This window comes from Pelmatolapia mariae, linkage group LG15 (assembly GCF_036321145.2).
Source record: "Pelmatolapia mariae isolate MD_Pm_ZW linkage group LG15, Pm_UMD_F_2, whole genome shotgun sequence".
Taxonomy (NCBI): domain Eukaryota; kingdom Metazoa; phylum Chordata; class Actinopteri; order Cichliformes; family Cichlidae; genus Pelmatolapia; species Pelmatolapia mariae.
Window position 1 is genome coordinate 12,798,289 of NC_086240.1, and position 22,726 is coordinate 12,821,014.

The 22,726-nt window shown below is 39.4% G+C and overlaps 1 protein-coding gene across 5 annotated transcripts in view; it reads right to left on the reverse strand.

Moving 5' to 3' along the window:
- Positions 1 to 22,726, reverse strand: part of wasf1 (WASP family member 1) — a 63,516-nt gene that overhangs the window by 24,139 nt on the left and 16,651 nt on the right. For 4 of the 5 annotated variants that reach the window (XM_063495223.1, XM_063495221.1, XM_063495224.1 and 1 more), the window contains exons 2-3: positions 9,807 to 9,961; positions 8,006 to 8,140 (exon numbers count right to left, since the gene is read on the reverse strand). In XM_063495223.1, the coding sequence (XP_063351293.1) occupies positions 8,006 to 8,140; positions 9,807 to 9,939 (268 nt within the window). In that variant the 5' untranslated portion in view covers positions 9,940 to 9,961. Of the gene's footprint in view, positions 1 to 8,005; positions 8,141 to 9,806; positions 9,962 to 17,508; positions 17,609 to 22,726 lie in introns of those variants that run through there. The other variant, XM_063495222.1, reaches the window with a different exon arrangement.

Genomic DNA, 22,726 nt, shown 5'->3' on the forward strand with positions numbered 1-22,726 from the left:
CTGATGAGATGAGTCTCTGAATTCAAAGTTTGGGTGTTCTTACATCAATTTTGTGGTGACGATGAAGAGCTGGGGTTGTATTTAAAAATTAAGATCTTTCCTCATTTTTCCTGGCATGAAAGTGGGAATAAATGACAATACTAATGAAAAACTCCAAAATATTTTTATTGTCAGCAGTCAAATCAGGCCAGAAGTTCAGATCTCTACATGCTACAGAAAATGATACACAAATTCTTTGTTCATTTATCTGTGAACTCCTCCTACACAATGAGGAGTTAAGCATCCAAACTTGGCAAACAAGTACACCTTGAGCCCCTGAAGATACTCATCAACATCAGACATATGATGTCATCATGTTGCCTACCAACTACCTAATGATGGGTTAAAATGACCCATTTATGGCAATTCTTAATGTATAACAACTTATAAAAGCATCACATCATTTTAAGACAATAGCACCTTATTTATAACCACAAAACTTGAACGATACATTATGATATCATCATGTTCCCTAGCAACCACCTACCAAAGGCTCAAATGGCCCATTTATGGAGTTTATGCGCCTATAACACCTTAGAAAAAACATTGCATCATTTCAGTTTCACAACAATAACATTGCATTTCTATCCATAAAACTTGAATTATGCATGGTATAGCATGACGCCATCAAGTTGCCTAGCAACCACCTAAGAACAGACTAAAAGTCACAGACCAAACATGGGCATGTACTTGCTACTGAAATCTAGGAACAATGTAGCAATGTTAGACTTGATGATCAGCTGAAAAAAGCAATTTAATGAACACAACACTGAACACAACTGCAGTAGCATGAGTCAGAGCAGGAAGTCAGTATGTAATGGATGTTTGTGATTTACAGACTTAACGGTTAACTTAAAAAAAAAAAAAAATGAGTATGTCTAACTTGTGGGGGTTTTTTTTGTGTATATAATATTGTTGCCTGCCTGCTAGTATTAACTTGTTTGTAGCGATGCTGCAGTCATCAGCCTCCGCATATCTCCAGAGCTCGAAAAATAAGAACCCATGCTGAAAGAGAGATTAATCCTTTAAGATTTTAACTTGCGCTTGTGCCGGGGGTGTAATAATATACTTCAGTCGCTCCAAGATCAGACACACCAGGGATGATAAGGGCAAAAAAAATCAAAGTCAGAGCTACAGTGGCATGACAATTTGACTGCCCACAGTGATCAGAGGAGAGAAATGCCAGGGATAATTGTAGGAGTAATGTTGAGATCTAAGAAATTAAAGTGCATTTTTCTCTAGCTGAAAAGAGAGAAGGTAAGGGATACAGACGTGGGAAGGGTTATGAACATTAAAGTGATATTTTATTCTTTTATACTTTAGTGATCCCTGTAGGGCATTTCTTTTTTGTACTACCCCTGTTCCACAGGAAGGTTAGGCTGAAAGTCAGGAAAGTGCACCATGAGCTGATGCCAGTACTCCCACTCCTACTCACTGCTTGCAAATGTACAGAAAAGACCCACAGAAAGGACTCTTATAGCCACATAACAGCCTGTGAGGGCCAGGTACAAGCAGTGGTCAAAAGGTGAGTGCCAATTTGGCATTGTTGTATGCTGAGCAAGAGCACTGTGCCCTGCTGCCCCTGTGAATTAAGGGAAGTGCATGAGGCTGTCAGATGGTGTGACAAGTAGGTGCAAAAGCGACAAATAAGTGAGAGGCAGCGCACAAGTCTGTGCCAGGACTCATTTGATGCAGCGTGAGGTGCTATAAACCTCCACAAAGCAATACTAGAGCTTCAGTGCAGATTACTACACTAATCAATGCGGGCAAAGAAACACAAGGCACACAAACACGCGTGCTCAGATGGATCTCTTAACATGAGCCTTTACATCCTCATTACAAAATGTCATTTATTCAGCTGAACTACCAATTAGATCCATTTAACAAAGACATTTAGCTAATGTGAAAAATGTAAGTGTATGTATAGGTGAATGAAAGTAAATTAGTGAGAGATATAGCAAGAGTGTGTGTGTGTGTGTGTGTGTGTGTGTGTGTGTGTGTGTGTGTGTGTGTGTGTGTGTGTGTGTGTGTGTGTGTGTGTGTGTGTGTGTGTGTGTCTCAATTGATTAGTGGCCAAAATGCTCTCAAACCTTGAAAGAACTGTTTGAGGGTTAAGATTTGGTTTTAGGGTCTGTGTAGGAATTGGGATATGGGGTCCTTGCAGAGGCATAAGTAGAGTGTGTGTACGTGTATGTGTGTGTTAGGTCAAGCAACACCAGGTGCAGCAGACTCTGATCTCAGGATGTGAAGCTTCTTATCAGCAAGCCAGTGCTGGAAAGTTTATCTCCATCCCTCATATCTTTCTCTTAAACAGATAGCATCTGTCTAAAACACTTCAACTAAAGAGAAGTGAGGAAGTTCTTGTCACTCACACACCCCTCCCTTCAGCTCCCCTCCTAGTTTCACGAAAATTATGTTTTCCCTCTTTCTTCATTTCATCCCCCTATCTCATAGAGATGCAGTCCTACGCGCAGCAATACTAGATAAGAAAAGTCACAGGCCAAACTGTCTTTTAGTATGCAGGCACGTCTCCCTCCGCTGTTGTACTTCAATGCAAATGTTGCCCTATATTTCCCCTTCTGAGCAGTTCTTCACACTGTTTCCTTTCCCTGATTTGGTTTTTGCTCCGTGTCTCCCCAGCTTGTTTATTGTTTGTCCTCTGTCTTTCATTTTGTCCTCTACTCAAATTTATCTAGAAGTTCTTCCATGTGCATAGAAAACCCTCATAAATTACAAGTGTTATGCACAGTTTTAGAGTAAACAGAGTGAGTCTTGTACTGCAGTGAGACAGACTGTTGCAGAAGAAGAACAAGGAAAAACAAATAAAAGACACACGAAATGCATGCCAACCATCTGAAATTCGTACTGGGACATCGTGTTAGTATTCACAACTGCACTGTCAACTAGTGTGTACTAAGAAGACAGTATAAACTGTTGGAGTCACCTTATCAGTTTGGGGTTGACTTCAGTAGGCTTTCATCACAGCTGCTTGCTAGTCATCACTCATAATGCTTTTGGGTGTGCAAATGCTCTTTCAGCATCTGCATAATCATCTGAGTCTGCCTGAAGAAAAACTTTGTCACATGACCATGTCCCACTGGTTTCTACATAAATAGTGAGGCAGACCAGAAAAACCATCTAGTGCAAGAAATTGAATGTCTGGCAAATAAAAACATTTCATAATACAGTACTTTCAACACAAAACATAAACACTGACAGAATTATAGAAAAATGACTATAATGTTACATTAAAATTAATAATTAAATTATTATTATTAAATTATACATTGTAATTATGTCCATTTTTATTGCATTATTACTTATTTTCTGTTTTGTTTTTTCCCCAGTGTATCAGCCCTGACTTTTCAGCTGCTAAGGGCTGCACTTTTGCTTTCCTGTAAGCCTTTACCAGGGCTTTTATTCAAATCATCCATCCCTTCACAGAACCATCCATCCATCCGCTTATCCAATTCAGGGTCACAATGAGAACATCTTAACTGTCGTGGATGAGAGGCGGGATACACCCCGTCGCAGGGTTAACACAGAGAGACAAACAACAGCACATTCACATTTAGGTTCACCAATTCACCAAGCAAGCACATCTTTCAACTTTGGGACGAACCTAGAGTAATAATAATAATAACTTTATTCATAAAGCGCTTTCAAACAAAGTGCTGTACAACTATTTGACCTAGAGTAGACATAGAGAGCACCACACAAGCACCAGGAGAACATGCAAACTCCACACCGAAAGGTCCCAGCCAGGGTGGATTAGACCCCAGGACCTTCTTGCTGTGAGCCAAGAAGTGCCACCATGGGGGATACATAAATATATGTATACATAACAAAAGAAGAGGACATAAATGAAAAAAAAAAAAAACTCAATCTGAACATTATTTTCCCTGCGACTCTCAGGGATGTGTATACTATAGATCTGACCATTTGATACACTAAACACATTTAAACAGATGCTTCCTCGTATTATCTCGGTCTTTCCAGTCACAATGGGAAATGGAGACAAAAAAACAACAACAACAACAACAAATGGGAGCTTCGGAGAAAACAATTTAGCCTTTTTAAAAAAATTTTTTTTAAAAAAGGCTAAATTTTGTGACATTATGCTCTACCTTTATATACTCTGTACACATGTAGTGCTTTGTAAAAGATAAAACGATAAAAATATGAGGAAAGATCAAAGGCGAGAACAAGAAAAGTGATGTAACAGAGAGAGAGGAGTCAGGGAAGGTTAACAAGCAACTGAAAAAAAACTGAAGTAAAAGAGAAAAGCAAATACAAAACGATCAAAAAAATCATGTTAGAAAAAAAAACAAACTGGTGATAGAGGAAATATAAACCATGTATAAAATAGGTACACAAGTAAACAGATGAGAAGTACTAATAGGGGAAGCAAGAAATGGAATAAGACGGCACATAAAGAAAAGTGCACAGGGACTTGGGGTGGCTTTGTGGCCTTCCATAATGGCCCGCAGCCAGTGCAATGATATAACGGGGCCATTAAATAGGGGATACAGGCCATTAGTTTGGCTGGCTACAGTGATAGGGGGAAGAGAGCCTGACAGCACACAAATAGCATCCACGCAAGATGGAGGAAGAGCAGAGATCAATCAGAGAGATGAGAGTGAGGAGGACAACAAAGACAGAGGGGTGCAGGGGGCAATGCAGACAGAGACGAAAAGGGGAGTGGCAACTGAGGTCTAAAGGGCAGAGCACCCTTTGAAAAGCCTGCAGGATGTGGGCAAGCTATGGGTGTGTGTGTGTGTGTGTGTGTGTGTGTGTGTGTGTGTGTGTGTGTGTGTGTGTGTGTGTGTGCGCGCGCGTGCGCGCACGTGTGTGTGAGACTTAACATAGTGTATATAAATTCATGTGATATAAAACTCTTTTGACCTTAACCACTGCACCAGCATTGGCACTGCATACATCACTATGGCCATTCCTTCATCCCACATTTCTCTGCGACCTTCAGCTGAACTTCTTTCAAGTCACCTACTTTCCTTCACCCCTTTTCCTTACGATTTATACTGCATGTCTTTAAGCGGCAAAGCTCATTTAGACCCCTACAAGCTCCTTATGTACATATACACAGAAACAATAGGATGTGTCTGCTCGTCACAGGTATTATAAAACTAACACTTGCCATCCTCTGTGCACAAAAAGTTTAAATTTAGCCCTTGGGTGTAAAAATACCAATTATGATTCAGTGAAAGGTGCTAATCTAACAAAACCCAAATATCTCATCTTATTTTAAGTACAGCTATAACACCATCAAGGTAACAGGGATGGAACCTTTAATTATATAATAAATGGCCTGCATACAGGCACCTTTTTTTTTTTTATTAAAGCAGTCATTCTCTTTCTGTCAGGTGCAGATTATGTATATTGGCAGAGGTGGCAGAAGTGCTTATTATGATATGTTATGCCTACCATAGTACACATTTATGGTGTTTCCCTGCATCATTGCTAACCATGACCCCTCTGGTAAAGCTAATGTGAGATTTACATTTTTTTCTTTTTTTTAAACATACACTTTTTTTATTGTTTAAACCTCAAATCAAGAGTCTAAGAACTTAGACTCTTTGATGGTTCATTATTTAGACTACCATCACTATAGACTACCCTGACCCAGGTGCATGAGAACCATCACAAACAATTCAAGATCTGAAAACTTTAATATGAAAAACTCAATATTTTACATTTACATAAAAACAAATCCTGTAATAATTACTGCGACACTGATTACATATGGCAAATTAAAAGTATTAGCACTGAACATGATCATAACTTAATCACAAATTGCAGTATGTGTGCACTAAGTTCAGTAGCACCAATTGCTAATAGCTCATAAAAGGTTTTAAATAGTCTCACAGAAACTTGTTGTGGTTTTGTGGACAGCATCTGTAAAATATAAGTGCACTCCTCACTCCTCTGCCTTGCCTGTGCCCCATCCTCCACCCTATCTTTATTCCTTCACTGTCCTGATTTATGGTCCCATCCCTTTGTGCACTCATTCTCCTCTCCTTCACACCTCCTTCTCATGGCAACCACAAGGCGGACACACACACACTCACCATATTACAAAGCAAGCTATATGCTTACTCTAAAAGCATACAGTGGTGTGTGTTTGACCATGAATGGATAAAGAAAGAGGAAAGGGAGGTGGTAAATGCAGGGTTGTGTTGACAAAAAACCTAAAATCTTCGCACAACTGACCATCTTTCTGTTCGTCTCTTGTGCAGTCATAGCATACTAGCTTAGCTTGCCAATTTAAGTATCAATTTCACTAATCAGATATTAACATATTACGAGAGAACAGTAAGTGTGGGATTTATGATTCAAAGACAACTTTCTCTTGGTAACAAATGAATACTGAGGAGCTGAACTGAGTGGGAAATCTCTGTAACCTGCAGAGGAGGCCATTTCAACCTGGCCCAGAAAATTCTGCGGTACAGTCCTTTTACACACCACTGCTTTTTGCTGCAGTGTCCTGTATTATGCACCCATCCCTCTATCCTTCCATTTTTCTTACTCTCCACCCCTCCAGCTCTCCCCCACCACCACCACCACCACACACTTAAACTGCAACTGAGCTGATTCTTATCCATTGTCTCTCAAGCCAATACTTTGAGCTAAAAGGGGATAAGTCAGGCTTGTATGTGAGGGGAGATAAGAGCATGGACCACATGCACACATGCAGACAGTGAATAAAGAAAAAATCATAATCACATATTTATCAATTCAATCATAGTAACATCACATGAATAGGAGCTAGTAATCTTTTACTTAAATGATACAAAGATTGACTTTGTTTTTTCTTGGGTATTTCCCAAAGTAAATCCATAGATGTGTCTCTAAAATAATAAATATTTATAGTTCATTCTCTGCAGGCTAAGACATTGAACCTTCTGAGGAGTGCATGTTAGCGCACACGTGTTTCCCCTCCAACCTCTGCACACAAAAACATCTCACTTCCCAGCAAAGACCTGCACAACAGGCTTCTACAATTAGATCACTTGCAATTATCCAATCAGCACAGATACTATATGCGGACATGCTGAGGATAAAGGGTGCAGACAGGATGGGGAACAGCTGTGAGGAGATGATGAAGGGAAAAGGTGGAAATGGTGTTGATTTAAAAAAAAAAAAGAGTTTAAAGTGATTCGGTTAATGTCAAGGTATCACTGCACGAGTGGGAAAAGAAAGAGACCAAAGGGAAGATTGGAATGTGCAGTCTACCGTCTATCTGAGTTTAAAATAAAAACCTATAATTCTGCACAAAAAAACGAAACAATTCATTGCCTTGTTTAACAAAAAAAAAAAAAAAGTCTCTGCTTGCATTCACAGAAAAGTTATAAGGAGTGAGTACAACTGAGTGAGCATTTTACCGTCTCTGTCAGTGACAAGGAAGCAGTTAGAGCAGCATTGTGCAAAGCCGTAAACACACCGCTGGCCCACTGGAAATCGATATGGCGCCTTGGAGCGTGGTATTATACTGCTATGATTCTCTCCCCTTTTAGTTTGCAATGCATTCCCCACTAGATACTCTATTGTGTCATCCTGCCTACCCTTTCTCAGGATAACCTATATTACCTGACAGTCCCACAGATGATCACATTCCATTTTTGTTACTGCTAACAGAAGCTACAGTCTAACCACTGAATTTCTCCTCACATAAAAACTTTATTGGGTAAAGAAACAAGCAGCCAATGTGAACCCCTGGTGCACTGTTTTTATTACAGGCCTGGGTTTTCACCGTCGGGGGGTGGGGGGGGTTGGAAAATGTGTGTTTAATATTAGTGGAGGAGATTCAGTTTCATCATCCAACAGGCACATTTACACATACACAGAGCTGTCTTACAGACACACGAATCAAAGTAAGAGAGACAAAATCAGAAATTCCAAAAGAATGGGATGTGGTGTGTGAAACGGCTTGTGTGGGTACAACACTCACGTTCCTCTTCTTTGGGGTCCAACTGTGTGACACTGATGGAGAGGCGGTCCACGCGCTCCTGCAGGGAGTTGACCCGGAAAGAAAAGGAGTGTGCTTCATTGAAGAGCTCTCCAAACAGGTCCTCTGCATATTTACCTAGGCACACACAGAATTGAAAAACACTGAGATGAAAATAAGTATTGAAATGGACTGAGTAGCTTGATTAAATATATTTATTTTAAAGATATTAAGAGCTGCAGCAATAATGAGAAACATTTCTAACTGTAATAAAAATATAATGTCTGCTAAATTCTTGAAAGCAGCCTCTTTATCTGGTCAGCATCATATAGTTGCTGCCAATTTGTCAGCTATACATCCATGATGTAAACCTCCCATTCCATCACATCCCGAAAGGTATTCAACTGGTGGCTGTGGAGGTAATTTTTATGTAAAGCGAACTTCCTGTTACACTTAAGAAACCAGATGAGATGATTTAAACTTTGTGACACGGCGGCTGGAAACAACCATTAGAAGATAGTTACACTGTGGCTGTAAAAGGGATGGACATCAGCAACAATACTCAGGTAGGGTGTGGTGTTTAAATGACACACGGTTTCCTGGAGTGTGTCTTCTGCATACCGTGGCTATAATGAGTGGGTATTTGAGGCACTATTGTATTCCCTTTGGCTTAAAACAGTCACTGTCCTCTGACAGCCAGATAACTGCCGCTCACTGGCTAATTTCTCTATTGTGGACCATTCTCCGTAAACCCTAGAGATGATTGTGTGGGAAAATTGCAGTAGATCAGCAGTTTCTGAAATGCTCGCACCAGCCCATCTGGCACCAAAAACAACACCACCTTTCACTTAAATCATCTTTCTTCCCCATTCTCTATTTTCCACTGAAGGCAATGGCTTGTTTTGCAATTTAAAAGAAAGATATGCAAATCTTCTCCAAAATTCAGTGGATTCCCTCTTTGTCTTTGTTCAACTGCTTTACTAGTTTTCGTGGAATTTGGCACCATAGTTTTTGCATAGTTTTTCTGACAGATAGACAGACAGACGTCTTTCCTTTGCCTGAGCTGTGCAGTTAATGATAGTAGGGGAAACACTGGCTCACTGGTGAGGTGGAAAGCCATTAGGGACATAAAGGTGCTGCCTGACTGTTTTGAAAGAGACGTAGGCATTGATGTGTGATACCAAAATTTAATTTAAAAAAAAGAAAACGAAAAAATGGTGTAGATTAAGCCAGAATGATAAAACTATTACTTTCTGCCAACATTTTCTTTATGATAATACATTTCAGCCAGGTTCACTCACACATCAGTGTACATCCCAGTTTCTGCCCTGCTAAATGTAGGCAGTGATTTTACATTATCACCCACCATTTATTTCATGCACTGAATTAATTTTTTAGCTTCTATAAAATGAAGTGGATTCATGCCATGGCCTATGAGTCATAAACATATGCTGCAATACGCAAAATGTTTTCTCAATCTTCCCAGCACGAATGAATTCATCACAAACTATGGCGACCAAAATATACTGCGAATGAGATGATTTACACTCAGGCATGTTGGTAGATTTTTAGAGCTTTCTAAAGAGTCAAGAATCAGAACCGCACATACTACTTAAACTAGAATTGTGTACAGTGCAAATATCTCAGTCTTAAAGTATGGAACAACCTCACTGCCAATATAAACAAATTTCATAAAAGTTATTATACTTAAAGGAAGCAAGTCTGTATGTATAGTGTGCCGTGTCTGTTTAAATTATGAAAGAACACATGTGTGTCTGTACACGAGTGTCCTCAGGTTACTGACTGAGGCTGCTGAGCTGGCGGATGACGTTGGCCAAGGAGATGTTAGTCACACACTCCAGCTCGTTCTTGATGTTTCTTGGCAGCACCGTGTGGCACAGGTGCCTGGGCTCGATGGTGCGCTTCACCAGCGGCATCCTTCTGCTGAGAAACCGCTACCTGATAGAGGAAGGGGGGGCAGAAAAAAGAAAGAAGACAAAACTTCAGTGAATCAATTCTTGTCATAAATCTACTTTTGCCATTTATTACACCTTCAAATAGAAGAGGTACAGAAAACACACGCTTCACTCACATCCCGACTGAGAGAACGAGAGAGATGGGCTGTAGGGTGAATATGAAAAAGGACACGTATAGAAATGAAAATAAATATGGAAATGGATCTCAAGTAATAGAAAATGCAGAAAAATAGGATACAAGTAATGTTTTGACATTGCCAATAGCCATGTTGCCTCATCTGTTTCACTGACGTCCCGCTGTCTTGTTCTTTTCATCAAGCATAGCCTGCATAACACACCTCAGCACTTTGTCTGCCCACTCAGCCATGCTAATGGCATTAAGGCTGCACTGAGAGCTGCTAAGGCTCACATCTCCTCCTGTCAAACTAACACAAAAAAGAGGGACAGCTGGGTAAAACCACAGAAGACACAGCGATGATACACACCCACGACTACTCACTGTTGTGTCACCTAAAACACCCTTTCACCCCCAAAACTATATGAGAGGTGTTAAGAAGTACAAAGGTACTTAAAGTGTAACACGTGGAGTATGCTTAAAGTTCACTCCGTTTATCTTGGTTTGTCTTTGACTCATAACCTGCCGGTGAGCAGGTTTTCTTCCACAAACGACCCCTCCCCTCCTGCTGCACCCAAACCAGCTCATTTCATTTCCCTATTAATACATTCACTATTAAAGCACATGAGTGGATTCATTCACAGAAGTTTATATCTTTACAAACACAGACACTTCAATTAGGTGTTTGACTTTGTTTGTTAATCTTTATATTTAATATAAACACTGCTGGGTAAAAGTCTTGATACACCCTACGTTTCTTTATATTTTGCTAGGAAAATTAGAAAAATTTGGTGCAACGATTTTCTCAAAAACACTGGGAAATACACTACATGAGGCAAAAAAACAGACTTTGAAGAATTCTAACAAGATTGAAAGCAAAAAATTTTTTATGACCGCCTTTAGTCTTCAGCACAGCCTGAACTCTCTTAGGCAAGCTTTGTTGTCATTTCTTTAAGTCATTTTCAGGAATAGCTCTCCAGGTTTCTTGAAGGACATTCAAAGCGCTTCTTTGGATTTTTGGCTGCTTTTTGTTTTGTTCTCTTTCAAGATGATCCCACACTGGTTAAGTAATGATAAGGTCCAGGTTTGGGAGAAGCCAATCAATGACTGATCGTGTTCCATGTAATACATGCAAGACCAGTAGATAAACATAGCCATTCGCTAGCATGACACAAATTGTCATATATAGGAGCTATGAAAATAAGGAGGAAATAAGAACCAGCAACAGCAAGTAAAGAGGGCTTGACGCATGTCTCCCTTAGTGACCAATATGTGCAATTTCTTATAGATCAAGTACTCAGATGAACCAGCTGACCAACTGACAGGTATGGACAGTAATTGACATGTGATGTTTCCAGTGCCCCAGTATATTATTAGAAATGCTTCCATCACTGATGAATAATCACAACTCTTGACCGTAACCATAGAAATGTAAGACCAGAATGTATCCTGGCTATGGATGGTAAGAAGAGAGCAAGAAGGTACAGAAAAGACTGTGCTGAGGTGAGTCATCTAGGAAGCATCTTAAATGGGAGCATCAGTGTCCATAAAAGGAAAAACCGACAACATGTGCCTCTTTAATCTGTTGCTGAAATGGTTTGAATGAAGAGTGGAAGTGATGTTAAAATGACACAGACCCAAACATGGTGCCAATCTCTGCCCACCACTAAAATAACAAGAGATCCTCTCCACTTCAGAGATCCTTTGAGTGTACACACACACACACACACACACACACACACACACTCTGCCATAGTCGGCCTCATCACAGGTGAGGACGACTCAGAGTACAGACAGTGGACTCTGGACTTTGTGGACTGGTGTCAGCAGAACCAGCTGCTGATCAACGCCGGGAAAACCAAGGAGTTGGTGGTGGACTTCCGGAGACGCAGACCCACCACACTGACACCGGTGAACATCCAGGGAGTGGACATTGAGATAGTGGACTCTTATAGGTACCTGGGTGTTCACCTGAATAATAAACTGGACTGGAGCCACAACACTGATGCTCTTTACAGGAAGGGTCAGAGCAGACTCTACCTGCTGAGGCGGCTGAGGTCATTTGGAGTCCAGGGAGCGCTTTTAAAGACCTTCTATGACTCTGTGGTGGCATCTGTCATTTTTTACAGTGTGGTATGTTGGAGCAGCGGTTTATCGGCAGCTGAAAGGAAGAGGTTGGATAAACTCATCAGGAAGGCCAGCTCTGTTCTGGGATGCACCCTGGACCCAGTGCAGGTGGTGGGAGACAGAAGGACTCTGGCCAAAATAACATCTCTGATGGACAGAGTCTCCCACCCCATGCATGTAAATGTTGCTGAACTGCAGAGCTCCTTCAGTGACAGACTGCTGCATCCTAGATGCATGAAGGAGCGTTTCCGCAGGTCCTTCCTCCCTGCAGCTGTCAGACTGTACAATCAGAACTGCTCCCAACAAACATAGATGTTTACATCAGCACTGTAACTGCAATAAGTTAATTAACCGAGTTCCACTACAACCTGGTTTGCCTCTTATCTGTAGTTATTTTTATTTAATTTAATAACTGTACAATACTCTGTATATAGTAACCATTGTCCTTAATGTAAATATTTAAAAAAAATTGTGTATGTTTCTGTTCTGTGTCCTGTGTACTGTTTGTTTGTATATGTGTCTTTTTGCTGCTGTTACAACCAAATTTCCCCTTGTGGGACAATTAAAGGATTATTCTATTCTATTCTATTCTACACCACCCTCTCCTCACTGGGAACAACTCTTGACACAATGGACACTTGTCAGAATCCAGATGTCTTCAGAATATCAAAACTACCTGCCAGCTGTTACCACGTTGACCTTTAACAAGCAGGCCCAGCAGTACTACCCAAAGTAGCATGTGGGAAGATCATCTTGAAGCGCACATTTCCAAGGGAAACGCATGCCATAAACTATATTCTCATATGAAAAATATTTGCCACTTGAACATTTTGAATGTACATTCAACTCTGTTTAGTTTCTACTGGTTGTCAGACAACTGGCTCAAACTTAACCCAAGTAATTCAACACCTAGTCTGAGGCTTTTTACTTTACTAAAGATTAAACAAATGAGCCATAAAATATTAATGAATTAATTCATTGCTAAGAGGCTCAGAAGTGTTGATAGGGTTAGGTAGATCATGCCTTTCTCCTGGCTTCTGGACTTTGTGTTATGTAAAGCTGACCAGCTGCTGCTGGCAGCTTTGTAAAGACTATGAGTCCACTTTTCAAAATGTGAAACTCTTCATGTCCAAAACAGTAATATTTCTCATCTTAATTTAGTCTTTTCTGAAAATTAAGCTGCATCTCCCTGAATGTTCCTTGTCAGAACTCTTTAGAGCACGAGCGTTGTGCTCCTTAAAAAAAACTCCATCTCTTATGCAGTTTTCATATCAGAAATCAATAAGACATTTATTTATCTATCTTTAAGTAGTTTATGTGCAAAGTAAGTCACTTTAGATTGTATATACTCAGCATATCAGACAGGTTCAGTGAGAAAACGGGCAGACACACACAGACGCACACACTTTGTAACATGTGGGTTAATTTCAAAAGGCAAGTTAGTAAAAAACAAAAACAATTTAAAAAGATAATGGTTTAGAATGACCTGTGAATTTATAAAATTCACTGAGTTAAGTTAAATGAATCTGGGAAAAAAAACAGAAAAACAAATTAAATGAATTTAAGATACATACATACCTGGATAAAAAAATAAATAAATAAACAACAGGACACCAACAGTCTTTGACTGACCTTACCAGAGCCCAAAACTCAACATTACTAAAATATTACTAAAGTGTCGGATCTCCTTGAACAGCCAACATTTAAAGAAGAGATCTGAACGTCTTTCAAGAAGCCTGGAGATCTTAAAATAAATGACAAGAAAGCTTGCCTAAGACAGTTCAGGCTGAAGAAGTTGAAGAATAGAGATGGTTACATCAAATATTGACTTTCAAGCTTGCTAGAATAGTACAAATTCTGCTTTTGCCTTATATATTTTATTCCCTTGTAGTAATTTTCCTGGCACTAAAAAAAAAAAAAAAAAGAATAAATGAGGGGCTGCTCAAAACTAAAACAACTGTTAATTTACATTAAATAAATCAGAAAAGCCCAAGTGCTTATATGATTTTTTTTAAACAGTGAATGTGTTGTCCTTTTAACAACCTTCCTTCTAACCAATCATAAGAGTTATTTTTTTAAGCTGACAGAGAACAGGTTTGTTTAAAGGGGGAATTAAAAGTAAACAGTGACAGAATATTAAGTTTCCAGACAGCAGCGAAATAACGATGAGAAACAGGAGAAACAAACAATTTTTGGCAGAGGCGGGAGGCGTGCACAATCTCAATATTAGTACTTTTATTTTCATCTGCCTTTTTAAACAAGTACGGCAAGGATGACAGACTTGACTTTGATTGTATTGAAAACAAAGCAAAAAAAAAAAAAATAGATGGTAAGTGATAATACTGATCCTTCTTGGTGTGGGCATTTCAAATAGTAGACATTAACAGTTTTCTTTGGTCTCAAAAACAGATTTATGAACGATTTAAAAATACTCTGCTCAAAGATTTGGTCAAACTGAAGCAGTTACGAATTTCAGTGTTTCAAAGTCACCAATAAAAATCAAAGTCAATGAAGAGATTCACTTCTCTTATCTAGCTTTAATCTTGTTTTCCAATAAACACAGACAGAAGGAGTGTTGATCTAGTACAGGCAGGCAAGGTTACTGCATTAACTTAATATAAGTTGGCACATCATTAGTAAGTAAACACAGTTAACTTCACATTGCCTTGCTTTTCAGTCAGTGTCTTGCCGCACTGCATGAGCTTGGATTGTAATGAATGACTGCAGCATACAGTACATACTGCCTGCCGACAGGATATGAAATAATTTAAGACTGCCGTCCATGATGGAGGAAGATATTCTCTACCCACACATGATTACTCACAAACTGCTAGCACACACTTTCATTCTGCGTTTTTACACTTAGGTTTCCATATTATATGGTGGCATGATGATGTAAGTATATGACAGCATTGCTCCTGTTAGAATTTCTTCAGTCATATATGCAATCTTGGTTGTGATCAAGAGATAAATTGGGAAAATATAAGAGAAGAAAAACAAAGAAGGGCTGACGGGACAACTGCAGGGCACTAAGCTCAAACATATTCACATTTAGTGAGAACTATAAATATAAATATTGTCCTGAATGAGATAAGGGGTTTGATAACAGAGTAAAAGAGTAAAAATTAGATGGCATCCTCCTTGTGACTAGGAAAAGTTGGTGGTTGCTTTGACATTGCATTGAAATTTCTGGACTGAAAGAAGTTGTGCCGACTAGCTGGTCACCCAGAAAAGCAGGTGTCTGGGTTGGAGGCAACCTGCCTCCAGGCAATCATTTTCAATTAGATTGGTGAAGGTTTGGAAATAACTGCATAATAACTTTTATATGACTATGAGTCAGTCTATACTGATGAGTGCCACTCATCTGTTTTCAATAGGGAACTTGACTCAAATGGTTGCCTGCTGGTTCAATTCCTACAGAAAAGCAAAGTGCTGTAGAAACGGCATTACTATTTGCAGGGCAATATCTAAATTTCTGTTTCAGAGCTATGAGGTTGTGGATAGACACTGAATATAAGTAGTTATTGTCCATTTCTGTGAATGTTGATGGCTATTTAATCACACGTAATGGCAAGATTATCACAAACAGGCTGCATGTAATTGCTAACTTGACCTCATTCAATCACAAACTGATAGCAGACTGACTTCGTACTATTGCGGGTTCATTACAGTCTTGATTCACCAAACTCACTTTAAAGATAGCAACTGACTGCAAGTGGTCGCAGACCTGGTACCCAGTTTCAAAGGCAATGAGATCACAATTTCATTACAGACTGTCACAGTAATTATGGTCATGCTGTGGCCTCCAAGCAGTTTTTCCAAGTGTGTGACAAAACTAACATTCAGATTAAATCAAGAACTCAAACATGGCGATTATACTCTGGAGTATGAAGACACCATGGACAGAAAATTATTCTTGTTTTAGTTCTTCAAAGTCTGACTAAAGTTTGCCTGTAGGGCGCATGCATAGTTAGTGTAATGTAATGTAAAATCTCAGCATATGAATCAACCTGGATGCTTGCTCAGAGACTTGCACTGAGTGACCAAATTTACGTCACCCAGGCCCAAGCAGAGCCCATAAAAACAGCTGCGTTAACGACAAACGAGATTTATTGAAACAAAAAAAAAAACCCAAAAACAATACAAAACAAAGCAAAAAAGTGCTCAACACCCTGTTAAATAAAGAATGAACCATTCATCTTGAATGGTTAATCTTATGAAAAGGATTGAAGCATTTTCAAATCTGACAGTCAACGGTGTGCATTTTGTGGGATAAAATATTGCTATAGGCATACGGATATATTTTGTTGTCATTCAAGCCCTGAGGAGATGATTGTCCTAAAACTGAAAGGCAAAGTTATAGGTTCAGCAAAAGAGATCATTTCTAATGAGAAAGTACAGTTCACATGACAGAAAAATTATTGTGTATGCATTTTTCTGTTTCAGATTTGGTCTTTGTAATGTGTGGCATAAGCACAATGAGTTGCAAAATCTAAAATATTGTAATTATCTTAGACTTTGATTGATTCACTTTTACGTCTAAGTATCAAAGTATCGAAATAGTTTTCACACAAGTATTCTAAGTATTCTTAGATTTTTGACAATGCTGCACAATAGCTGTTCAATGAAAGAAAAGTATGTAGATGACAAAACTGACAGCTAATATTAAGGAAATATTACACTGCTCCATTTTCTCTTTTATCTTGATTCAATCAGGAAAACACTGGATAGGTGTTTGAGAGAGTGCCACGGTCTCTGCATACTTTTTCTCTATTGGGATGATTACTACACATATACACACACAACAAATTAACATTTCTGTGATTTTACTTTTTTACCCCCATCCCATCTACGGACTAGTCAATCCCTGTCAGCACAAACTTTGGCACTCTGCTACTACTTTTATGGCTCATGCATCTTGATGGGAGGGCGCGGGGGGTGCTTCCCGCTGTCACCTATCACCATAGCAACAGCTGCAGTGGGATGTCATCAGTCACTTTATAATATCTCACGTTAGGCAGGGGGCAGGAAAAGGGAAGAGGAAGTGAATGGGTCAAGATCACAGTGACACTTCGCAACAACGATAGCACTTGATGAATAAATGCAATATGAGTGGGAGAACAAGCCAGAAATCAGGGATTGCTCATCCATTGTGTTCAGGCACAAAGCGGGGTGAGGGACGGCACATGCCAGGAGAGAGCAAGGGGCCTCCTCTGGTGCAGCTCGTTGCACCCGAACAATGCGTCCAACTGAAGGCTCTAATGAATCCTAATGGAGTATTTACTCACTCACACTGCAGCACAATATAGCTCCCGACCCCTCAATGTGGAGCTAGTCAAGGACCTTTTATGTGGAGGGTTTTCAGAACTGCCAGACCACACCATCAGATACACTATGAGATAAGAGTGGATAAAAATGTAAGAGAAAACAAGATGATTTTTGTGTGTTTGTAAATTATACAAGGAATTTTAAATGAATACAAAGAACCCTCAGATAAGACAGAATTTGCATTTGTTTACAAAAAAACAAAAATCCAGCGTTGATCCAATTTGCTGAGCCTTAGTTTGCCATTAGTAGCTGCATCAGAGTAGTTTGGGGAAAAAATAAATATATATTAAAAAAATAAATAAATACTTAAAAAATAAAATTAAATTAAAAAAAAAAATCACAAGATGACTAAAGTAAGCTGCGATAAGGAAGCCAGCCAGTGGTAAGGAAAGCAAATTGCCTGGGTCTCAAGAGAGATCTCATCATTAAGTGATGTAAAATTCATGGTCTGAACTCTGATTTTTCTGCTGGATCACCATGAAACAGAATCCAACACAAGGCACACATAGAGAGTCTGCATGCGCTCATGCACTGATTCTAAATTTAACTTTTTTGAAATTTCCGAACAAAATGCAATTTCCTATTTCATCCACAAGCGTACTGACCTAAGTATGAAGAAAAGAGAAATATTCGGATCCTTTTTGTTAAAAAGATTTTTTAACAGTTGATTTCTAGGATTAACAGTTTAACTGAACTGAACTTTGGTTGATGTTTTTTGGGGGGGTGGGGGGTGGATAAACAAAATGTTCATTCTACTTTCGTTCAACTTAACACTTTCCTATGACGTGATCAGTATCCTTGGAACTGTAGCTTCCAGTAACAGCATGGTATTGAGTAAAATCGAAGATATAATTAAAATCTACGCACCGGATGAAACCTCTGCATTCCCAGTATGCTAATAAAACACATCTTTCATCTGTACATTACACATAACACTTTTCTATTTTTGAAGCAACATAATTCAGTACCTCTTCAAACCATCCTATTTGTGTGCTATCACATTAAATGCACAGAAAAGAAATTGCAATTGAGTTAGTATCTACATGGTGACATCCAGTCACCTGTGGAGGCCAACAATTTAGCTAATGTATCTGGCGTTCTAAATCCAGCATAATAGTTATACCACTGGCACCATCTATAAGTGTACGCCTATATATGGTGCCATCTAGTAGGAAGCATAGGTAAATTAAAAACAAAACAAAAACTCTCATACTGACAAACTGAACCAATCTGTTAGACTAAAGCAGATGAATACTCTTCAAAAAAAAAACAAAACATTAGCAATTTCCTGTGTACTGATGTTTCCGGGGAGGATCTTTGCCAGTTAAGGCACTACTTTGCACAGGAAGTTGTTTCACTTTTTCCTACTCTGTTTTTGGTCATTTGTTGTCATATAGTACTATTTTATAATCAGGGATTTCTCGGGCTCACTGCACAGATCTATGATTTCTGTGTCAGTGACATCTTACTTTCTTTTTGCATTGATCCGCCACAGTTGCTGCAAATTAAAAATGACAAATTAGCAAGACAGAGTGTGCTGCTAAGCAACAGCCATAGTGACACGAGCATTCAAATGAATGTTCATGACCAGGTGTATTTAAAACTAGCTACAAGTTTGGTTGGTGCAGCTCATAAAGTTTGTAGACAAGTCTTAATAGATAGACCAGTCACTGCAACCAGCCCTTGGGATTTAAAAATGCAGCTTCAGAGCATTTTGATTCTTACGGCTTAAAAATTAATGCATTTTCTGTGTCAAATTAGCCTGAACATTTTGTCCTTTGTTCAGTGACTCTGGGAACTACAACTGTATTCTTAGAGTTCTCTATGAACTAAGAACAGCTGCGAACATAAAATACGGGCATATAATCAGTGAAGCTGGCACAGCCACAGCAAGCCAATGGCACTGGGTTAGGAGTTCAAACTGGCAACGCTTAATAACAGCTGGTTTAAATCAGTAATGCAGATTTGCAGTGCAAGACAGCTACTGCAGTTCATTTTCCAAAGAAAACATAGGCAAATAAAATAACTGGGCAAAGCTGAGCTCAAGATCTATCAACAGGTCTGCTTCTTCCTTTAGCCTATTTTTAAAAAAAAGAAAAACATTTTTAACAGCTGCAGAGGTTAACAGGAACAGTACTATATCTGGCTCGTCATCCAGCTATTAATTTTTTAAATGCTATTTGTTGTGACTGAAATTCTCTTTGCAACACATTTTAAAGCAGCTGAAATGGTGTTGCATTTTTAACATAAAGAATAAAATTCTGAATTCACTTTGTTCTTTAGGCAGTAAAGTAAATCAGAGGGTACAGGGATGGTACAAAAAGACAGATTTTTTCAAATCAGTGATAAAATACTGAAAGAAAGAGGGCCTAATGTTAAAATCAATACCACTGAGGATTTATTAGGTGACCTATCTAAGCCGGACACCTCCCCTTTAACCAGAGCGTCCAGAGTTTAATATGCTTCAAAGAAAGTGCTTATCAGATTATAGAGAATCAAATCTTGGGGTTAAGAGCCTGCTTCAGACAACTTTTGTGACATCTGATGCAAGATGCCTACAGACTTATAAAAAGAGTGCCTGTTCAAGCAACCCCCCTATTAAAGCTTTGCTGCAGTTGGTGGGAACAGACTGTCAAGCCTGACAGATGAGATGAGTAGCCAGAGGAGCGATCATATGTACAAAATGAAACAAAATGCACAAATACCCTGAAGATGTTGCAATCTTCTGACAGCAACCTACGAGACCGGTGGAGTTTCTCATCAAAGCATGTATGCAAATAGCAGGCCCGCATCACAAGAATAACCGCATACATGCATCAGCCCCTGCTCCCCACCCTCAATTCTTCAACTCACCCATCACAGCAGATCACGTTGGCAGAATATATCATGGCATGTGCCAGTGTGTCATCCTCCCAATTAAAATTCTGCATCAGCAGACCCCCATCCCCCTTCTGGGGTGAGTTGTCACCTTGCAGGCCCTCACCAGCATGGTGCTATAACACACAGACACATAGAGACCTCTTGTTGTCGGGCTATAAATACACCTGCAGCACCAGTGCTGTCACTTTTGGCTCAGACAGCTATGCTAACTAGGTTTGCTGGTAGTGGGAAACTTTAGAGTGCTTGTGGCAAGGGATAAGGGAAGATAATAAGCTTATTTCCTCGTCTCAATAACTGAATTTCTGACTGCACCATTTCTCATGTTATCCTGTCTGATATGCTGTATTACTTGCAGATAAACAAAAGCTTTTCCTCCGTAGTGGTGCAAACTTTATTTCAAACTGAAGGCTTCCTTGGTGGTTTTCCCTCATCTGAGCTCAGCTGTTTGGACCCCGGGTCAATCTGTGGACTTTTTTCATGTACACTTAAGCAAGGCAGTCATTTAGCATGATGCCCTGCATATCCTTTTGATCAAGGTAAGCATCTTGGAACACTGGTACTCAAATGATACATATCCATTCGCTGGCTGACTTTCTGAGCTGTACTGATGCTGCCTGGTAGCTGTGAACATGTTTCAAGAGTTCTTTCAAACAACAACAAAAAACTGCAGTTTGTGTTTGTTAAGAATGAACCATTTTCATCTAATATAACATTGAATTGATTGTAAAGGTTTTGATAATAATTAATAAGTAACTGAATCATCAAGCATAAATAATTTCTGATCTTAAATATCCACACAGGCCCCAAAAAACTGCAGATTTTGTTGTTTCATTGGTTTTGGCATGTACTACACCCTTTACAAAATAGCGGCTGTATAATGGGTTCCTTAATCAGCCACACACACACAGACATACACACAAACTGCTATGCAAGTTGTTCGCCTGCCAATGATGCAATTAAAGGGAACTCGTTCTAGCCCGCTCTAAGACCTCAACCACAAACGCCCCTAGAGGATAGCAAAGAACCGAAACGTTCCTGTCATCAAGCGTTGTCTGTCTTTGTGCTTGTGAAAAGAAGTCACTGACTCAACAGTGAGTGTCCATCCACTATTCTTTACATTCAAAATCATATTCAATGAAGAACCTTACACTGACTGAGCAGCTGGACACAGGCCACATTGTGATTGGTTACAAAGAGATTTGATCCCTTCAGACGTTCATTTAGCAAACGTGCTTTATCCTACTGTAAGACGTGCACAACTAAATATTCATGGACATCTGTGTGCCAGCGTCAATGAGTAAAGTGTCTGATGAGCAAACAGACTCAAAGAAGTTTATCTGCTGAGTGCACAGAAACCCACTGGTATGAATAATGAAAGCCCGCTGCTCAATAATAAATGTCTGCATGCTTGCACTGTGCAGCTGCGCTTGTTTGGCCTGTGAGGGAAATTTCATTATACTAACTCCCTTGTTGTTCATACAGACGTGAAGGACATGCACACACACTTACCAGAGCAGCCACCCCAGTCAACTTAAAACTAAAAACACTAACATTTAAAAAGGAAAAAAAAAGAAAAGAAAAAATTACCAAAAACTAGAAGCACATGCAAATTTACAAGCCCAACACAGAGTAGATATATTTGATCCAGCTTAAAAGCTGGTTGGGAGGGCAAAATAAATAAATCAAAACCATTTTCTCACTTTTGAGAGTGAGAAAACATTAGACATTAAAATAAAAGGCATTTGACCTGATTAATTTTAAGTTTTTGTTGCCTTAATATTGACTGGCTATTAGTAGGGAGCCAGTTCCTGTAGAGATCCACTTCCCTGTAGTCTGATTCCTTGGAACCGTTAGTCTGCCCTCCTCTCGATCCCTCTTATCGATTCTTGCACCCTTGCTACGATCTTGCTCCTCTGTGTCGGAGGAAAATAGTGGCACAGTTTACAGTGTGGATATGGACATTACTTTTAATTTCACTGCAAAAAAGGACGAATGCAATGGTAAAGCAGGAGCATCTGCACAGCTAGCACGCAAACGCTAAGCTAGCCAAGTGAAGTTAAAGCTGAGTAAATACTGAACCGCCATTCGCGGTGAAGCCAGCCACTGCTGAACTTCAACATGTAATAAACTAATGATCAGTCAGGCTGCAGCCTCCGTTTCTACCTAGTCATGTTTCTACAGTCAAATCACCGTGACGACGCTTTGAAGTCCCTTTGTGCTGGTTTTAATCTTTGATTTGTTCTGTTGGCTTTGGGTTCATACTTAAATACTAAGAGAAAGATATACATGTTCTCATGC